The sequence below is a fragment of the Magallana gigas genome, chromosome 4, assembly GCF_963853765.1.
Source record: "Magallana gigas chromosome 4, xbMagGiga1.1, whole genome shotgun sequence".
Taxonomy (NCBI): domain Eukaryota; kingdom Metazoa; phylum Mollusca; class Bivalvia; order Ostreida; family Ostreidae; genus Magallana; species Magallana gigas.
Window position 1 is genome coordinate 50,088,633 of NC_088856.1, and position 19,636 is coordinate 50,108,268.

The window sequence follows — 19,636 nt, forward strand, 5'->3', positions numbered from 1 at the left end:
ATCAACAACTGCCTGTATTTCCCCAGCAGTTATAGAGTCTTTATTACACAGAGATCAGAGTCTACAAACGATGGTTTCTAGTCTAACTTCACTGATCACGACTTAAGAAACCAACCTTAAAGGTTCTCCTGCTTTTAACGTACAGGAGAACTATTTGTCGAATGAAATCAGTCATACATCGAGGAAATTCGGAACACACCTAAAGACCTGCCCCAAATGGAATTGATTTCCAACTCCATAAGGAAGCAAAACCTAGAAGGTAAGGACGTCAACCTTGCTTCATTCCTCATTCCTTACTATGAAATCTGCAAATCTAAGAAAGAACAGACTGAGAAGGAGGACAGCAGACTGAAAAGAAATCTTACCATCGCTGAATTTCTCTTTCCTTTCGAGAAATACAAAGGCACTATGTGCCAGGCCTTTCCAAACCGCAGGGAGGAACTTGATCACTTTGAAGCAATCATAGCAGATCTGTACAATGCATATGGAGAACGTTTCTATGAGTATCATAGACTCCTTGCTTAAGAAGCGCGAATGCTTTGGCAGTCCACAGGATAAAAGTATATTGGTCCGTGAGAGACAGAGATCTCGTACAATTGATAGCCTCAAGATACAAATCCTGCTCCATTTGTGCAGAAGTTTCGCACAACACAAAGTTCTGTCCGCAACTGCAAACCAGTTCTGAAGAAAATTCCTTCCAACCTGCCAATATAGATTGGCATGGCAGAAAGAGTTGGAAATGGATTCGATACGAAAGTACAGAAAACAGACTTGAAAATAAGAGAACGCAGAAATTTGAGGTCAGCTTTACATAACGTGGATACAGTTGACGAACTTGAGAAGGGATTTCGTGCAGAAATTTATGAAGCTCCTTCTTTTTAAGGCTATTGCGTGTCCCCTCTTGGAATTGCCGAACATAAGTATTCAAAAAATTAAAGGCTCATCGTTGAACTTTCTGCTTCTCACAACAACGAAACTCACCCTAGTATAAACAAACTCATTGATAAACGATATTGTTATACTTTCATGTTAAATACTGAAATCTGATTGGTTAAGACACAGTTAATAATATTTACTATTACCCTCAGCGTTAGCAACGCACTTGGCAACGGGTAACATTAAAAAATGTTACATGCGCGAAAATTATGCGCGTACGGTTCGCTGTAGAATTCACGTTATTCCTATATAAAAGCAGTAAAATTTTAAAAAAGACATTCAGTATAACAAAATAAATAGTGCCTGTTTGGGAGGATAACAGTTGAAATTGACACCCCTCGAAAACCATTGTCAACCTCCGCTTCGCGTCGGTTGACAATGGTTTTCTCGGGGTGTCAATTTCAACTGTTACCCTCCCAAACAGGCACTATTTATATACTATCAAATTTTTCGTCCAATGTGGGCAAGGTGCCCTGATGTGCAAGACTGATATGTCCGACGCTTTCAAACTTGTTCCTTTACTACCGTCCCAGTATCATCTCTTTTGTGTGAACTGGAGAATTCATACTATTACTATACTCGTTTTTTTCGTTCGGATGTAGATCAAGTCCAAAGATCTTTGATCAGTTTTCTCAAGCAATTTGTCGGATAGCACAAAACAATAATAAAATCAAATCTATTCTTCATTTGCTCGACAATTTCCTGACCATAGACAAACCAGATTTCCATGCCGATAGGACCATGGCCCTCCTGACTATGATCTTCATGAAGTTAAATGTTCCAATTGCTCAACATAAAACTACTGGCCCGGGTACCGTCGTGGAGTACCTCGGAATCATATTAGATTCTCAGAATATGCAAGTTCGACTTCCTCCAGATAAAGTTTATAGAATATGAGAAATGCTACAAACTTTCTGTGCAAATCAAAGTTGTACTTATCGAGAACTTTTGCAACTCTTAGGGCATTTGAACTTTGCTTTTCGTGTCATAGTACCAGTTTCCTTGGATGTGCAGAATTAACATATAAAACATTTGTTTGACCCTTTTGTGAATCTGTGCATAAATGATGTGCAATTTTACAATGACCATGCTGGTTTTGTTCTTAAACAATCCAAGACCGATCCTTTTCGAAAAGGAGTTGCAATCAAGTTGTTTAAATATAATACCAATTTGTGTCCATTTGAACAACTAAAGAACTACTTGTCTGCAAGAAACATCATTTTCGACCCAAAAGTGCATACTCCCCTATTAATAACAGAGAATGGAAGTGCCCTCAATAGGTGTAACTTTTTTACTATGTTAAGAGAAATTATAAAGCGCACCAACCATGCCGACAGCCACATCACTGGACATTCATTCCGTATCGGTGTTGCCACATCTGCAGCAAAAGCGCGTATTGAAGATAATCTCATCAAATCCCTTCCGATTCTTAGGTGCGATATATTAGAACACCAGACTCTGCTATTAAACATGCTCAATGGTCAATGATCCGTGTCAGCTGACTTTAATAGTGCCTGAACATGTAAACCTTGTTATTTAGCGTCTTCAAGAATATGTACTTATTGCATATGGTAAACTCTTAATTTTGCTTGTGTCATCTGTTCATATAACATTTTCTTTACAAACACTTTCCCAGTGTTATAATACTAAAATAATATTACACGGTTGGATGCGTTACACAGGCAATTGTGCCTCACGTGAAATTCACGTGAAAAATTCACGTGAATTTCACGTGAAAAGAGCACTCACACGAATTTCACGTGAATTTCTTCGCGTGAAATTCACGTGAAAATAACGTGAAATTCACGTGAAAATCACGTGAATTTCACATATGTACACTAGTACACATGCACCGGCATGCTTTTCATACCTTAGAATTTTTTTTAGCCTCTCCAATGATTTCTTTGTAAAAAAATTAATTAATTTGGTTTCAATTTTATCATGGTTAAAGAAAGCATTTTACATCCCATCAAAATGTATAATCAAAACAAAAAACAAATGTCATCTTATATGTATAAATTTTATTTTTCCTACGTAAAATTTAATAAAAAATTGTTCTCCTTCGAATTCACTCTCAGTCATGATCATCTTCACTCTCAAAGTCAACCTCGTGCACCTAAAATTCAAACGGATAATTATAATATATATCAAGATACTAATATGATATCATAATCATGAAACAGGATGTAATATTTTGTACTGTGTATTGTACATACATCTAAAGCTTCTCATATCTCTCAATCCGCTTTTCCTCTCGGGCTTGGAGTTTCTCCCATTTAAGAGGATCTTCATCTGAGTCTATCCTTTCCTTGTGCTCTTTCAATTCAACCCAGAAATCCAAGGAGACTGGTTCCCGACCTCTGAGTTTTTTAAGGAGCTTCTTCTCATGGCAGAAGGAGCGCTGAAAATAGATTTTTAAAAATCAATATATTTAACAAGTATACATACATTGTGTTTTTTGGTTCATGCATTTTAATGTTGGATGTCGTAGTCAATTTGATCAAGGTACAGCAATTTTGGTGATCAGACATATATTAATACAGTGTATATAGTAAATAACATAAATAAATAATAATTACCAAAATGATGGTCATCTTGATAATTTCCAAGTTCCCAGCATCTGTGAACTTGGAAAAGATGGTCCTGGCCAGTTCTGCCAACTGCATTGCCCCCACATCTAATTTTTCTGAAAGCAACTAAAAAAAACCAAATCTATTTATGAAAATGTCTTACAACACACCATCAAGCCAATTTGTTTGTGTGAACTTCTCAGCAGCTTAGACATCATATTCATGACATCATAATCATTACTATACAAGCTTATGGTTCTACAGAAATACAAGCATAACACACTTTTATAACATGTCTTCATTACTAATTATATTTTTATTGCAGATGATCCACAACATCACTGTTTCTTATTATGATTATCATTCCTTGGAATGTGGCCATTTGTCTGAACAAATTTGAGAACCCTTAAGAATTCAAATTTTGTTCATAAAAGTGATCCCTTTTGCATTTATTCAATATGGGCTAAAAACTAAAATGATGTAAAATAAATTTAAATGTTGACCTTGGATTTGGTCTGTGCCCTGAAGTCAACGAACTTTCTTGCCGCATACTTTCGAACACTTCTGAGAACTACAGGAAGATCAGCGGTTACCCCGTTCTTTTGAAGAAGTACTGTCACTTTAGCCTGTAGTAATAAAGATTATAGTAAATGTAGTGCAGAGTACTCACTTTAAGTAATTTATTCATGCACAAATAAAACAATAATTAACTAATACATTTCATAGAAATTGATAATTTGTGTTATTTATCAGACATGCCTATCAGCTGATTACTTAATATAATTGCCTGCTTAATTTACTTTTCATTAACTTACTTTTAATTCTGTGTCTGGATTGACTGGGAATAGCATGATAGGGAACTTTTTCTTCAGGTGTTCAACAAGAGGGGCCTTTGATAAATAATGAGTATGAAGAAATTATTAATTCAATTTGTTTTGATCATAGACTATATGAGAGAGAGAGAAAAACAGAGAGAGAGAGAGATATATACCTCTATGGGTGATTTCTCTACAGTAAATCCAGTAGTGTTTGGACTTTGCTTATTTGTGTTCTTAGACAGTTCCTCTTTTAGTTCTTTTAATTCCTGTACTATAATAAATTAAAAAAACAAATCAAATTCATTGAAAACAACAATTTTGAATCAAACTATTTTCAGAAAAAAGGAGATATTTTCCATGCATGATGAATGAAATATTTAGAATTATGCGCACGTACAGACACAGAGAGAGAGAGAGAGAGAGAGAGCTAGAGAGAGAGAGAGAGAGAGAGAGAGAGAGAGAGAGAGAGAGAGGGAGGGATAGAGAGAAAAAAATTATCCGTAATTCTTTTTTAATATAAATATATATACATACAGACTTGTTTCAGAAGTTTTGTGTTTTCAACACAGCCATGGCAGGAATTTGAGGCACCCGAATGTCTGCTTAATAGTCTTGGGCTCGGGGGCTCCGAGTCCGAAAACATTGTCTCGCTGTTCTCTATTGTTTTCTGGCTATCCTATAATTTTAATAATATACTTAAAACCAAATATATGTTCAGTAGTAATAAGTTCTACGTGTGTGTTGAAAATACTAAATTGAGTATGGGTGTTTTTCACTATTGCTTTTTGATAAATTAATAGATCCTATATATATCGTTTATTTTTAACTTGGATTTTCCCTATGGGCGGAGCTTATGCAGTAAACAAAGGCATGCATATTCCTTCAGCGTAAAACAACAGCTAAAACTATGAATTTGATTATCCTGCTGATGAATTTTTTGATGTTTTTTTTATAAATAGTATATACATACCTCATACATATCTTTAATTTGACACTTCCACTCTCCCTTTCTTAATGTTGACAGTATTGTCTTCTTGACCTAGTTGTCGTCTGCAAATCTCGTGCAACGAGAATCTTACTCTTTAAAACGTTTCAAATATTCAGATAAGGGTTAATATTTTTCAAGGAGTAGATTGACGTCGATGAGCTGTCAAATATGTATCGGACAAAATTCAAGAAAAAAGAACGTTTCATTTGTGAATGCTGCGATTTTTCCACTGACCGATTTAATAACTACAAGCGACACTGTGAAACAAAAAAACACAGAGATTGTTTAGATTTAACAAATCACGAGGAAACTCTCTCAGTTAGCGATATTTATCAGGATCAGCGATCACAGGCCGATGTTGATCTGACAAGTTCTGATTCTACAGACTATGCTATAGACAGCGATGGCCCATCTTGTTGTGATTATATTGAAGATCACAGCGTCACTTCAGATTCTGATGAAACAAAGGGAAACAATTCAAAGCAAATGCAACACGAAGTTTTGGACGATGACGATGATGAAGAAATCGATACAAGGATTACGAACGACCAAGAGTCCGAGCCATCCGACTGGTTTCCATTCGAATCTAAGTTGCATTTTCTTTTAAGTGTTTTACACAGCTCTAAAACTCACCGAGTTGTAAGTATTCTCTCTCTCTCTCTCTCTCTCTCTCTCTCTCTCTCTCTCTCTCTCTCTCCTCTCTCTCTCTCGTTCAATATTGACATTTGTATCTGACATTTTGTTTTAAAACACTTTTTCCCTACATTTTCAGAGTGACGAAACACTCTCATTTATTCTCTATATTTTGAGAGAGTGTTGTGTAAAAAATGTACCTTCATTGGCTAAAATCAAGTCATTTTGGACAGAAAATCTTAAACTGGATGAGATGATACAACAGGTAAATATTTTTATTATAATTTAAATTATAATTTATTAAATCCATTTGTTTAAGAAAAATTAAGAAAAAACTGGTTTTTTATATGAACATATACAAGTAAGTACATGTACATGTAGAAAAACATACATAATATATACATAATATATATTCTTGACATACACACACAGATATATATATTGCATGTAAAGTGTGTGGAAAGCTACTGCAGTTATAACACTGTAACACACACAGGGTACTGAGGGACCAGGCAAAATTTATCACAATGATGGGACCTGAACAAATTAAAATATCCATTAAAAAAATTGACATGTCCCATGGCTTTCACATTGAAAAAAAATATGTGTCTCATGCCTTTACCCTTTTATTGTATATATGCATCAAAAATGTAGAACCGCATGCAAAGTTTGAACATTTTTCATGAAATTCTTATTGGTTTCCAGCTACCCTGCATGGTGTGTTTGATTTTTTTTAAATTTAAGGCAGGCATCACACTTGTAGGTTTTACTGTTTTAGCATGGTTTAATTAAAGGAGACTGAAATCAGAATAGAAATTAAGATAATCACTAAATATGATTGTTAGCTTCCTTTTTCATGGAAACAAGAAACCACATGCAGGACGGCATGTCTATTTTTAAATAAAAATGCTACAAATCATCCAATTGACCAAAAAGGAGCAATTCTTAGCATCAATGATGATTATTCCAAATATTGTGAGAAATAACTCAAGGAAATTGCCACAAGTTTCATAATATTAGGTACCGTAAAATATTTCAAACTATTGCTTTTTATGAAAATCAAAAGATAGGGGGAGGGTATACATGTAAGGGTTATATTTCTAAGTGATGTGATGCTATTATCATGATAATATCATGTAGATGTATGAAGCATTTGAATAAGGTTTCTTATTAAAGGAGGTAGAACAATTGACCTCTAACAGATTAAGTAAATATGCTTTTTTGAAGGAGAGCCCTATGAATCTGTGTTAAATAGGGGAGAGTGGAAGAATCTGTGTTAAATAGGGGAGAGTGGAAATGGTGGGTTCACTTAAATGGCCATATTTCTCTTAAACCTCAATGGAATTGGCAATATGAGGCATACCTTTTCTCAGAATTGCATAAGCTTTCTAATTTTAGGACAAGATATCTTTTCATAGAATGTTAGTGTAAGTTAAAGGTAGCGCAGTAGCAGTAGCAATAACAAGGGGAGTAACTTACTCTTAAATGATTTTTTAAAAAGATTTTTTGTGTTTAAGAAATGAAATGTTTAAAAATAATAAATGTTTTTCTTGAGTTGAGAACTGTAATTCATTTTAAAAAATGTGCTCGTCCCATGGGTACTTAATACTAAAAAAAGTATTAACGCGCTTTACTCAATTTGTATGCACACACTGCTGCAGTTATGAGACAATGTCTTTCAAAAATAATGATTCAATGCTTAAATATATATATGATGTATTATTCCCTTGTATATTATTAGAATACAGATGAAAATGGGAATATCCATTGGATGGTCAAACCATCTGCGATGCTTCAAATGCTTATAGCAAATCCTAGCACTGCACAGAAAATAGACAGGTATTCACTTAAATTAAATTTCTTTGGTGAATTGTGGGATTTGTTGGTTGATTTATTTAGCTTAAAATTACATATACATTATTTTTTTTTATATAACATGTATTTGTTCCAGATATCCAAATATCTTAAAAATCGGCACTCATAAAATCACAACACAAAGCTCTGCTGAAAAGTGGAAGGAAATGAAATTCCATTGGGGCAAAAGCAAAACAATGGATTTTATTTTGGGAGAGATTATTGAATTTTCCCACAAAGAGAAAACACTGTTGGGGAAAATTAGACAGTTCATGGTAAAGGAATGTGACCAGGTAATTAAATAATTCAATAATATTGTCAGACTCACATAATGTATCTCTTTGATCTCGGCAATAACTGTAGTAGATTTGTTCATATTTCTATATCAATTGTTTGGTATATCAAATTATTTACAGGAAAATGGTGAACTCTGTGTTGAAGTTGAGGAACTCAGAAAGGGTGATCACCCCTACTTTGAAGATTTGTTTAATGAAGAAGAAAATAGGTAACTGGACTATTAATATTAAGTGCCAAGCTCAGAATTTTTTATCATGCCCCCCGCAAACAAAGTAGAGAAACATTGGAAGCTCCTACTACACATACAGAGTTCTTATGACCTGAGGATGTGTCATTAACTTAATTGACCATGGGTCAGTAAAGCAGTTTAAGGTCATTGTTAAAAAAATGCATAATTCCTGTCTAGGCCATATCTTGTTATGGAAAATGATTAGAAGCTAAAATTTGACTCAAAGGTTATTATGTCTTGACCTTGAGCTTTGATCATTTGTGCAAGTTCAAGGTCAAGTTCAAGGTCACTATAAGAAAGAGATGCATCCAAGAAGTAATCAAGTTATTATTTGCGAGCTTGCTCAAAGTACCTCTAGTTTATCCAGATTTGTCATTTGCATATTAATATGGTTTGAAATATCTTTTTGCATGTAGAACTATTTGCTCTGATTTTTAAATTTTATACTTTTTAAAGGTGTTTGGTGATTATGAACAAATCACTCTGTGTCCCAATTGATAAATGTTCTAAGTACACAGTATCTCAGCCAATTGATGTGTACCTGAGAGAGGTTAATGATGGATATGAGAACTTCAATTTACTGTCAGAAGAGGTAAGCATTTGAATATCTACATATTATATATATATATATATATATATATATATATATATATGTGTGTGTGTGTGTGTGTGTGTGTGTGTGTGTGTGTGTGTGTGTGTGTGTGTGTGTGTGTGTGTGATCTATCATGGTTTTTAATGGTATATGACCCAAATTTTTATCCAACAAGATGTTTGTTTTCTAACCTCAACCCTTGGCGAGGGGATAGAAAACATGAAACGAGTTGGATAAAAATCATTTACCATTCCAAATCAAGTGAGATATTCTTTTTATTCTTTGTTTTACCACGTCTTTTGTTAAACCTCAATCTCATCTGTAAAAATTATGATTGTGAGCCTCACAACACATTTACTGCAAGATGTCAACAACTTAAATGTCAATAAAACAGCATTAATTTTTAAAATTATATTGCAATGAAAATTATAATTTTTTTTTTTTCAGGAGAAAAGGGATTTTTTTGCAACATCTTCACTCTGGAAAGGAAAACCCATCATTAAAATTCCTCTTAACATATTTGTGGATGATTTGTCTGCAAACCAGTCCCGGAGATGGGCTCCTTTGCATGGGATACAAGCTCAATTGGCTGGTCTTCCTTTGGAGGAAAAAAACAAGAACAAGAACTCGATATTTCTAGCAGCATCAGAACAGGTTGCAATGATGGAGCTTTTAAAGCCAGTATGTGACGACATAAAAATGTGCGCAGAGTACGTATGACGTAAGAACACATACAATAATTTGAACATCGATGGAAGTTTGTCCACGTACATGTATATATTAGGTGTTTAAATCTGACTTTTTTAGAATAGGAGTTGACAGCTATGACGCCTTTTTAAAGCAAGAAATAACGCTAACATCAGAAATTTCATCCATAATATCCGACTACCAGATGATGAGTTTGGTTTCAAATCACATGGGACCTGCAGCAATTAAGTTTTGTCCCAAATGTTTGGTAAGAAAATTTTGAATTTGTAAAAGCTTTTAATTTCCTTCAGTTTCTTATCATTCTTTAAATGAAATTACATAACTGCAACTTTAATAAAATCCATTTCAGGCTGACAAATCAGACCCATTTACAATATGGCCATTGCGAACATCATCTGCAACAAGGAAAACACTAAGGAGACTTGAAATTCATGCTCAAGGTAGTGCAAGAACAATGATACAAAAGCAGACCGGTATCAAATTCTACGACAATTGCTTGTGGCAGCATGTTGATCCCCACAGGTATTGATTTTATTAAACAACAATTCTCTCTAGATACAAGATAGTATTAGGATTATATTATAAAGTTGTGATGCATCAATATATTGGTTTCGATATATTTTCCCTCTCCTCATAGGGATGCACCTGTAGGAATTCTTCATTTCTTGTACCTTGGATTAGCAAAACACTTGATTCAGGTAAGATATCTTTAATATCAAGAATATGGAAGTAAATTATACAGTGCACACTTGCTAAATATACCAGTATATAGTGGTTATAATATAGTTTTGCCTTGACCTATAACTAAGAAATTTTTCAGCTGGCATAAAACTTTTAATTCGAATCTCATTACCCCTTACATACAAGCATTCTTTTTCAACCTGAGCAAGATTAAGCAAATATATATGCTCTGAAAAAAGAATTTTGCATGATCCAGTATCCATAAATAACATTCTATATAATGACCTAATTTGCTTTTGAAGCACTGTGTCAGAACTCTAAGTGAACACCAGATGCAACTTTTGACTTTACATTTGGAAACTGTTGATCAAACTGACTTTTCCTACCGCATCAATGCTGACACTTTTTTCAAGTTTTTGGACAGTCGACAAGGAAAGGATTATAAACATTATGTAAGTATGAAAAGTTCAAAAGTACAACTTTTCCTTATTCTTAGACACAAGTGATGCATGGCAATGAGCAATTTCTTTAGGTGTTTATTCATGTACTTATAGATGTTAATCTTTTTACAGCTTCAGGTCGCTCCATTTAATATGGAATTCGCTGGGTTGAAAATGCCATATGTTGAAGCACTTGGAAAGCTTGCTTTGGTAATAGAGAAATGAATTATAGCCATTAAAAAAAAACATAAATGTATACTTATGATTTTAAAACTAAAATTCTAAAATTTAATCACAAAACAATAACATATTTTCACTCTTCAATCAGTTGAATTATATGTATTATTTGATTCATGTACCAGTATATTTTCAGATATCCAAGCACATTTATCAAGGTGTTACGTCAGTTGGTTCTGAATTTGAAGATTATCTTGCATTTATCAAAGACAACATTCCTCAACTTGGCAGCAAAAGCAAGACACATTTCTGTGTTCATATAGTATGTAAAATATAGCTCCCAATTGACTTGTGTTTACAGTATCACTAATAAATGACTCAATTCTGAATGTAACATATATACCATATATTAAATACTGCAAGGAAAGGCACATTAATTTCAAGCAGATATATAGATGGTTAACTATGAATGTGGCAAAATACTTTCAATAAAGGATAATAGGACGGATATATATATATAATGTAAATTCATGGCACATATATTATATCTTGTAAGTTACCATATGGTAAATCATACATGCTTGTACTTAAATGTTAGATTGTCTGATCTTGTTTGATAATTGCAGTCTGATGACATAATAAGGCATGGCCATCCTCTTCATTTCACTGAAGACGTGTTTGAAAAAAACCACAAATCAATAAGAGAGAGTATTCGTCATCAGAACGGCCATCAAAGGTCAAGGGATACGGTCATCCAATTTGCAAAGTCAGAATTGACAAAACATGTGGTGTCTGGAGGTTTCTTGCATTTGAATGATACATGGTAACAATTTTATTGTTTAATTTATGTAAATATCAGTAATTTTTTTCAGTTCCATACGCAATTTAAATCTAATGAAATGTTATATGTTCAAGCAATATTTATCTGTTATGTATAGTTATGTCAAACCATTAGCTCATGGAAATGAAGTGTAAATATCAAAAATTTATTACATGATAGATACATTTTTCCCCCCGCATATTGATCGACTAAACAACTGATAAAAAAATTATCTTGCAGGAAACAAGCTAGCAGTTTTGTGCTGTCATATGGAAATGACAAGAAAATCAAGTCTTTTCTTGGAGTCCCTGACCAAAATGAAAATTTTAAAGCTGGGGAGCTGCGGAACGTGACCAGAACTTCTTCAAGGAAACCAATGGCAAGTACATATATAATTAATGATTATAGGCTAAGAATAAATGTATAGATTATTACCTGGCCATAGTTTTTATATCGCATTCCTTATTAGCCCAATGCCACTGTATATTCAGCATGAGAGCCGCTAGGCTCGAAATCAGAGTTGAAGAAGGCATATATACCAAACTCTACATCATAATAGCTGATGGTTGACGAAAATTTTATGAAAAAATAATTAATGTACATGAATCTGTCTTAATTAAAGGAATGAATTGTATTAACTCTAAAAATGAAATTTTGTTTGTCTTTGAGGGTTTTATATATTGCTTCATCTGCATTAAACAGGGTAACCCCAATCTACTGGAAGAGTTGGAGTTGCTCACAATATCTGTTGCCATTGACACTGATATTGCTAAAGATGCAAAACTATACAGCTGCCTAGGATGCATTACAAGCGAAGGAGATTATGCAGGCATTCAAAGCTTTGTCTTATATTCAGAAACTGTAAAGGTAACTTTTAATTAAGTATAGATAATATAACAAATATGGATATAATGAATATAATGAATTCATTTCTAGGTCACCTGAGTAAACTCAGGTGACGTATTGCTATCTGTTTTCGTCCGTCGTCATGCATGACTTCTGTCGTGGGTTAACAATTTTACATTTTTAACTTCTTCTTAAAAACTACAAGGCCAATCGTTACCATTTTTGGTGTGAAGCATCTCTATGATAAGAGGAATCTCATTTATGAAATTTATGGGTCTACCACAGGAGAAGTGAGTAACTCATGATGATTTTTAAAGCTGTTTATTTGTTTTTTGTCTAAATGCCCACAGGGAGAGCTTCTGTCTGCCCCTGGGGATGGGGGATGGGAGGTTGTTTTAGATAAAACATGTATACTAACCACCTTGTTTTACATGTAGATTATCCATGAGAACATATACACATAAAACCTATCCTAAAAGTTAACAAATATGGGATTATTATTTTCTGTCAGAGGCTTGCAACTTTTTAAAATCAGGTCATGCACTCTATTATGATCTTTAAGTTTTTCGCTAAAATTATAGGTTTCATAGTCCTTTTTGAAAGAATATTTCAGGCAGGGAGATGGCCGTTATTACAAATTTATAATTTTTTTTACTTCATAATGAAACTTAATTAAATGCATATATGAGACTCCTAGACAAGTTTGGGTATGGGTTATATGCTACTCAGGTGACCATTAAGGCCTATTGGCCTCTTGTTTTTTAAAGTATTAAATTGATTTTATTTGTTGATACATTGTCTACATCAAATGGAGAATGGTTTTGTACATACAACTTTTAATGAAAACCATATAGCTATATTGAGCTTTATGGCCAACTCGGATTCTTATCATAAACTGCAATAACAGTACCAAATGTAAATGTAACAAAACATAACATCATGTAGGTTGATATGTTTTTTAAACAGAGATATTGTGACATCATTAAAAAAGGTTTATATAAGCGTTAACTTTTTAAATTAGCAAATGAAATAGCATATCACAAAAATATAATAATGTAGTTATAATGTAGGAACTAAGGGTATTGTATGTAATGTATATTCCGATATTTGTTTCAGGACAGGATTGGAGTGATTCAGAAGCTTCTACATATAAAGACCAAGACAGCAGAACACGAGATAGCTTTTTTGAAAGTGTGCAACATTTCCTTTACAAGTTGCAACCAAGTGGTGCAGTTAACAAATGAGACTCACATTAAGAAAACATGCCACATTCGGCATGTTGTTCATGTTATTCATGACTGCAAACGAGGTGGCTGCAGAGTTGTAGAGAATCACAATGAAAAATCTCTAAAGCACAGCAATCACAATGGTTACATTATTAACAGATTTAGAATTTCCAAACTACCCGATAAGCTACAATTATAATTGTTGGTGCAGATCGATACAGTTAGTTCAAATGCAGATTAATGCTAGGTACTTTTAAATGAATATTCCAAGTCTTGTAAATGATTTTTTTTTTAAATTTACCAATTGGAATAACATTGTATTAATAAATAGATAAATTAAAGAAAAATTTGCTACAGCAAAAATCTCATTATAATGACATTTTTCAAAGAAAACCAATGAGTTTTGTCAGTAATGTTTACATATGACAACAGCAAAAGATTCTTGCCTTATTTTTTGGAAAATTATCTAACTAGTGTTATTTTTGATTTGTAGTCATTCTGCTTTGAAATGTTCACTTATCACTTGTAAAGTTTTACAATAGAATAGCATTAGCAGTTTTGTGTGCCTTTATTGTGTATAAAGCACCTTTTCTAATCTAAATAAGTTTGTATTTCTATTCTTGTTATAAAATAGGTTTGTATTTCTGTTCTTTTTATACATGTTAAATAGGTTTGTATTTCTATTATTGTTATACATGTAAACTCTTTATTATATGATGATGATATTGTATTACTACCTGAAAGCAAAAATGGGTTTACATAACTGTTTAAATATTCTTGAAACAGTTCACCCTTGAAACATATTGTTCTAAATCAAAATTACAGGTCAATATTGAAAAATCAAAAGTTCTTTTATTTAATTCAAATGTGAAATCTTGTATTGATAAATTAATTTACTTATAATGGAAATTTACTTCAAACTGTGTCAAAATATTGTCATTTGGTTTAACTTTAATATGTAATGTACTGTTTATAACTTTGCTACAGCAGTTCTCATGGAAAAGACCAGAAAAGCTTACTATAAGATCAAGAAGACAATTGGACTAGAAAACCTGTGTAAACTTTTAGAAAAACTTTTTGACTATATAGTAACACCAGTTCTTTTGTAGTGAGATATGGGGTTTATTTGCTAAAAATTGATGAAAATTCTGTTATCTATCAGAAATTTTTTCCTCTTATGTGAATGGGAAATATAATGATATATCTATGTAAACAATATTCTGTTTATACATATCTTAGGCCTTTGCCTATTATTGTAAGTGTGTTTGTGCCAATAAAATATTAGTATTTGTTATACTTGTATTAGTCATATAATTTATTGTTGTATATTTTTAAAAAATACTAAAAAGTATACAAATGATAGTTTCAAAAAAAGGCTTATTATGTATCTTTATTTCAAAAGTTATTTTTTCATGATAAACATACATCATATATTTCATAAATTTAAAAGAAATATTTGTCTTTTGCGTACTAATTGATGCATATTGTTGTTAAAAACCCAAATAAATAAATGCAAATTTGATGCTACCAATTTGATCTTGTTTCATGTTGTATATTCCTTTCACAATAATGAATTAAGTATGGTAGTCATTCTTAATAATATGATAAACAGTCTAATTTTTCCGAATATTGACAGTACTTAAAAAAGGATGCATATTGAAAGCAATTATAAAAGCAAAACAAGAAATTATAATAGAAAAGTGAACATGCTTTTGGAAAAGAAAAATAATTCATGTGAAAACAATTTCACGTGAAATTCACATGAAATTTTTCACGTGAATTTCACGTGAAACTGTTTTCACGTGAAATTTTAGTGAAAAATGTGTGAAATTTTCACGTTAAATTCACGTGAAACACATTCACGTGAAATTAACGTGAACAAATTCACGTGAAATTCACTTAACGCGAAATTCACGCGAAATTCACGTGTATTTCACGTGAAGCTTAACGTGAAATTCACGTGAAGCTCATTTCACGTGAATTTCACGTGAGGCACAATTGGCTGTGTATGCCATTATTACTTTACTTGTTTAAATTCTAGTTTTTATACTGTAATACATGCCCTGTATATATCTCGCAAATTCTTTGTTTTATTCGTATGTATTACCATGGCGTAAATGTTATAAATACTTATGGGGCACTCAGTTACTCATGTTTACTAATCGTTCCTGAGTTTTGGCCTCATTACTGTGATTATTTCCACACTAAGTATTTATAATCAGCTAAAACCTGCATAGTTGTGCATTTTATAGCAGAGTTAACAACTTCCGTTGTTGCAGTACACACGTACTTGGGAATTTCTACCATGTGGATCTTCCAACTCTGTCTTGCTTTGTTCAACAATTTTCGTTGTGGCGATGTATCGTACATTGGGAAGATTCTTCCATGAGGATTCTTCAATCCAGCAAGTCTCTCTACTTATACATGAGTGACTGAGGCAGTTTTGTCAAATATTTTATGATTAATACGTGATTTTTTGTATGACTGTTGTTTACCTGTATGTGTTTTAAATATCCAAGTGTCATCTTTCTCTGCCGGAATGTTTAGATAAACTATTATGAATCTTCATACTTTTGTTTTGTATTGTAAATAAAATCAAAAGCTAATAAATTATACAACAACGAACCCGAATGTGTCTATCATTTATAGATCGAAAGGACCCCTGTCACAGTAATCCTAGATATCTGCTCTGGGACACATTCATGTTAAAATTGCTGGTTTTACATTTTCAATCGAATTTTTATTTTTAAAAAACTTGTATTCATCGTCTGCTAAAGAATTAATAATGGAAATACTTTCTTTTTTGTCATATATCTACTGCAGATTTAAAATTAAATCCACCAGTTTTTCACAAGCTCAGATGTTGTCTTAAAACAAACATTTCTAAAAATATAACAAATATCATAAGAAGTATACATTAATAAATATACCGATCTATAAATCTTATTGCTGAATATGATTAAGTTATGATTATAATGATGTTGAATTAACCAAAAAATGTTTTCTCTTTTTAATTTTTAAGTTAATATAAATACAAATTTCTCATGTTACCTCAACATTTCTTCAGCAGAGTATCTCTTTATCAGAAACATGATCATGTCTGCAAAACAAAAAGGGTTTTACTGAATATTGTCTTTTTTAGTTTCATTAAGTAGCAATGAGGGAAAGAGAGAGTGAGGCTCTATGAGTGCTTTTCATACATTCATTAGTGTACAGCATGACATACTAAAATGAGAGAGAGAAAGAGACGGACGAACAGACAGAGTAAGAAAGAGTGAGTATATTCAGTATCGACAGCATAAACAAACAAGTCGACTTCATCAAAATGAACGTTCTTTAATCGTATTACCTTGCACTCTTTAGTAAGTATTTAAGTTGTACGTAAACCTTCCCCCTCTATTTAATTACATTGTCAAAAAATGTGATCGTGGGATGGAAAATTCGTTCAAACTATTCATCATCCTTTATGGTCATTAAAGACATAGTCTTAATTATATCTTAAAAATAAAAATGTTAATCAAAAAGTAATGGAAAATGGGACATTAAACATAAACATACGTCGTTGTTTGATTCTAGAGCAAATATTATATTATACTAAATAGCGCTCACTTAATGCATCCTGAGTTCTAATCCTTAATATGTATTTCTTGCCACGTCATTAGACTTTTAGTGTTTCATACTATTTTAGGTCACCTGAGTAAACTCAGGTGACCTATTGCTATCTGTTTTCGTCCGTCGTAGTGCGTCATCTATCTTGCGTTAACAATTTTACATTTTTAACTTCTTAAAAACTACAAGGTTAATTGTTACCATATTTGGTGTGAGGCATCTCTATGGGACGAGAAATCTAAATTGTGAAATTCATGGCTCTACCACCCCAAGGGCGCCACAGGTGGTGCCAAATATGCAAAAATAAAGCCAAATTTTTTTTTATAAAAGGCTTCCTCTCTATTTGGTTGCATGGTTATCCTCTACCAAAATTGTGAAATTCATGCCCCTTGGGTTTGGGGTTCAGGCTCTAAGGTGGGGCTAATGTGGCCATATAGTGGTAATGCATATAATGTTTAAAAATCTTCTCTATTCTCACACATCTCTATGAAAAACTGACTTCATAATTATGTCCTCTACTAAAATTTTAAATTTCATGTCCCCTGGAGTATTGGTTTTTAACCTAGAGCAGGGCCAAAATGGATGTATTGGTGTTAATGCATATGAAATTTTAAAAATTATCTTCTTTACTCCCTCACACCTGAAAGGAAAACTGAATTCATGATTTTGTAGACAAGATCTTTACGTTTATCGCCAAAATTATAGGTTTCATTGTTCTTTTTGAAAGATTTCAGGCATGGATGTGGTCGTCATTACAAATTTATTACTTTTCTTCTCCAGAATAAAACCTAATGAAATGCATATATGAGACTCTTCGACAAGTTTGTGTATGGGTTATATGCTACTCAGGTGACCATAAAGGCCTATTTGCCTCTTGTTGTATATTCTAACGTAGTACTGATAAAACAAAGTTTATGAAGTAAAATATTTTTTAAAACAACATGCACTTATTTAACGGATTACTTTGGGAGAGTTTCAAAGTAACGAATGACGAGAAAAGCTAGCATTGAAGGATTTTTGTCTCTGGTTTGGTTTTGTTGTAGAAATGATGGTACCATAAGGATATGGAAGACCTGTAAGACTTGAATAAGGCTTTCAGTCCAGTTATAAGATATCGAAAAATAATCTTATTAACTTTTAAAGCATGGTATCCTCATTCATTTATTATGTGTTCATAATAAATAACTGACAAAGAAAGATGATCTTTTTGAATAGTTTCTTTGTATCAAAAACAAAATACTAAAGTAAGTTATACTTTCTAGGACTGATAGGTAAATAATCACAATACACTGAGTAAATATGATTCAAAATAAAAATAATTTATATTTTAAAATGTACACGTATGTCGATTAATTTAATCTTGGTCGGGATATCAAGATATTTAATTATAAATAAATTGCCTTTTTTTATCAATGCTCCCACCTCGCGTTTATGGATTAAATTGAGTTTTAATCAATTCAATTTTGTTTAAATTAGTTGAAGTCATATCTACAACATTATTTAAGGGTCGTTCACACCTATTGGATAAGTTTATCAAACAAGCACAAATTAGCAATTATATTAAAAGATTTGATTGAAAGATCTGAAAACGACTGAAAGTTTTGAAAACATAATTTTCAAAATAATTGCAACACAAATGTATTCATAAATCCCAGCCGTATTCAAACGAGGTATATATGGGCACATGTATATATTAGTCAGTAGGCTGATGCCATACATTTGTATTTACGGCAATACAATTCTATATAATTTTAACAAATTCAGTCACCATGTACGAACATTATGTCATAAAAAGTCACCGGGTGTAGAGCACCTTTTCTTGTGTAGGACATAAATTATGAGATAAAGGACTCTGTAAATACAAGGATTTGACTGGACTACCTAATCCACTGCGATCCACGGGAGACATAGGACAGCTACAGTGACTTTCCATCTCCCTCTGTCTTTTCCGATGTTTTTGCCTCTCCTTAAGTTTTTCCACTTTTCTTCAGGTCGGAGGTTAGATCTCTTCGCCAGGTATTTTTCTCATGCTACATACATCTATCAATAGAACATATTTATGAACAAAACGACTCAAATTTTCTAACAAAATAAAAAAAATGTAGATCCATAACCAGATATTAGATTATGTATTCCGCTATGTTGATAGAATTACCATTAATTAAAACTATTGTATTAATACATCTTTTAGAGGAAGAAAATGTAAATGATT

General features: G+C 32.6%; 2 protein-coding genes across 2 annotated transcripts; one reads left to right on the forward strand and one right to left on the reverse strand.

The window, feature by feature from the left end:
• Positions 1-3,003: 3,003 nt before the first annotated feature.
• Positions 3,004-5,350, reverse strand: LOC117685034 (uncharacterized). The gene is made up of 8 exons (XM_066082751.1): positions 5,295-5,350; positions 4,859-5,000; positions 4,498-4,595; positions 4,322-4,396; positions 4,010-4,132; positions 3,516-3,632; positions 3,153-3,337; positions 3,004-3,052 (listed from the first exon to the last, which is right to left on the reverse strand). The coding sequence occupies exons 1-7, from the start codon at positions 5,301-5,303 to the stop codon at positions 3,155-3,157; spliced, it is 747 nt and encodes a 248-aa protein (XP_065938823.1). The 5' UTR covers positions 5,304-5,350; the 3' UTR covers positions 3,004-3,052; positions 3,153-3,154.
• A 130-nt stretch (positions 5,351-5,480) lies between these two features.
• On the forward strand, positions 5,481-15,544 carry LOC117680299 (uncharacterized). Its single transcript, XM_066082750.1, has 17 exons — positions 5,481-5,951; positions 6,085-6,210; positions 7,687-7,784; positions 7,897-8,092; positions 8,216-8,304; positions 8,782-8,917; positions 9,365-9,627; positions 9,725-9,872; positions 9,975-10,147; positions 10,263-10,323; positions 10,609-10,758; positions 10,879-10,956; positions 11,120-11,245; positions 11,550-11,746; positions 11,984-12,122; positions 12,446-12,610; positions 13,706-15,544. The coding sequence occupies exons 1-17, from the start codon at positions 5,481-5,483 to the stop codon at positions 14,012-14,014; spliced, it is 2,925 nt and encodes a 974-aa protein (XP_065938822.1). The 3' UTR covers positions 14,015-15,544.
• The last annotated feature ends 4,092 nt before the right edge of the window (positions 15,545-19,636 follow it).